Genomic DNA, 1912 nt, shown 5'->3' on the forward strand with positions numbered 1-1912 from the left:
GTAGGAAATGAGCAGGTGCCCATGAGGCCATAGGAGGCATGGGACTTTTAGCCCTGCTTCCGAGTAGGAAATGATCAGGTGCCCATGAGGCCATGGAAGGCGGCATGGGACTTTTGGCCCTGCTTCCGAGTAGGAAATGATCAGGTGCCCATGAGGCCATGGAAGGCGGCATGGGACTTTTGGCCCTGCTTCCGAGTAGGAAATGATCAGGTGCCCATGAGGCCATGGAATTCGTCATGGGACTTTTGGCCTTGCTTCCGAGTAGGAAATGATCAGGTGCCCATGAGGCCATGGATGGCGGCATAGGACTTTTGGCCCTGATTTCGAGTAGGAAATGAGCAGGTGCCCACGAGGCCATAGGAGAAGGCATGGGACTTTTGGCCCTGCTTCCGAGTAGGAAATGAGCAGGTGCCCATGAGGCCATAGGAGACGGCATGGGGCTTTTGGCGGTTTCCATGCAAACAAATCAGCATTCTTTTTCAACAAATACTTCAAACTCTCTGCCACCTCGGGCTCCAACTCGGACCCTATCTTAGTACACTGCTGTGGAGATATCCCTAATTGAACTTCTTCCATTGCACCGGCGGGTTCCGGCCTGTCCGCCTTGTCCTCCTCCCGAGGGTCCATCTCCACCACCATTACTTGTTCTTCTTTCTTTCCTTCTTCTCTTTGTACATTTTCTTCTTTGGCTTGTTGTGGTGGTTCCACAATATTTTTCTCCTTACCTGCTTGTGGAACTCGTAGACTCATATTATAACAACTCCGAGCAACCACTTGGTCCGCCTTTGTCGTAGCTACTGACTCATCTTTGGCCACAAATTTCATAGCCAACTGATCAATCGACAAGAAGATTTTAAACTTCTTCATAAATGGCCGCCCCAAGATAACATTGTACGCTGAGCTCAATTCTACTACTGCAAACATCAAAGTGACCGTTTTGTGCGCGGGCGCCTTGCCTAACGTCATCCTTAATGGGATATATCCCAATGGCTTAATTTTATATCTTGTGAAAGCTAATAACTCGGCTCCACATAACTCCAACTGGTCATAATCCAAATCCATTCTTCTAAACGCATCCAAAAATATAATGTCCACCTAGCTCCCCGGGTCTACCAACATTCTATCAACGCGATAATTTGCTAGCAGCCCAGAAATGACTAAAGGATCGTCGTGCTCTGGATCAATTATCTCATCATCCAGGTCATCAAAAACTACTTGTTTGCCTGTCTTCCTTCTTTCTTCCTTAAAACGCGGCTTATATGAAATGGCCATGCACATCTTTAAATGCTTTTTTCGAGCATTACTCGACTCTCCTCCTCCTGCTCGCCCCCCGGCTATAGTACACACGTGACCCAACTGGACTTGATTGGGAGATGTTTGCTTTTGTTGTGGAATCTTGCCTGCCTCTTGTCCTCTTCCTCCTGGTGGGCTCCGACTACGGTATGGTCGTCGAGATTTGTCCTCATTGCTACCATCTACATCTCTTCTCACGTACTTCTGTAACTTTCCTTCTTTGATCAATCGTTCAATGACGTTCTGTAAATTAAAACAGTCGTTTGTATAATGCCCGTACCCACGATGAAATTCACACCATCTGGTTTTGTCTGGAAACTTTGACTGAATGGGTGGCGACCTTGGGACATTTCTCATTTCTGCCAACATTACTTCTTTAAATATCTGGGCTCTTGATGTGTTCAAAGGCGTGAACTCCCTCCGATATGGCTCTCTGAATCTTTCTCCGACTAGACGAGGTCGTCGCTCTTCAAACTGCCCTCTTCCTGCTGGTCTCTCCGGCCTCCGACTTTGACTTGCTTCCCGAAAACCTTGCTCAATTTGCTTTTGAGAAGATTTAAAATCTTCCAAATCAATATGCTTTCTGATTCTTTCTAGCAAATCTTCCTTTGTAGCCGGA

At 47.0% G+C, this 1912-nt stretch overlaps 1 protein-coding gene across 1 annotated transcript; it reads right to left on the reverse strand.

Annotated features, from left to right (window-relative positions):
- Window positions 1–1095: 1095 nt before the first annotated feature.
- Window positions 1096–1662, reverse strand: LOC133314165 (uncharacterized). Its single transcript, XM_061515611.1, has one exon. It carries the CDS (start codon window positions 1660–1662, stop codon window positions 1096–1098), a length of 567 nt encoding a protein of 188 aa, XP_061371595.1.
- Window positions 1663–1912: the final 250 nt, after the last annotated feature.

The sequence above is a fragment of the Gastrolobium bilobum genome, unplaced genomic scaffold (assembly GCF_033153095.1).
Source record: "Gastrolobium bilobum isolate Gb01-03AN ecotype WA unplaced genomic scaffold, APGP_CSIRO_Gbil_v1 utg274517, whole genome shotgun sequence".
Taxonomy (NCBI): domain Eukaryota; kingdom Viridiplantae; phylum Streptophyta; class Magnoliopsida; order Fabales; family Fabaceae; genus Gastrolobium; species Gastrolobium bilobum.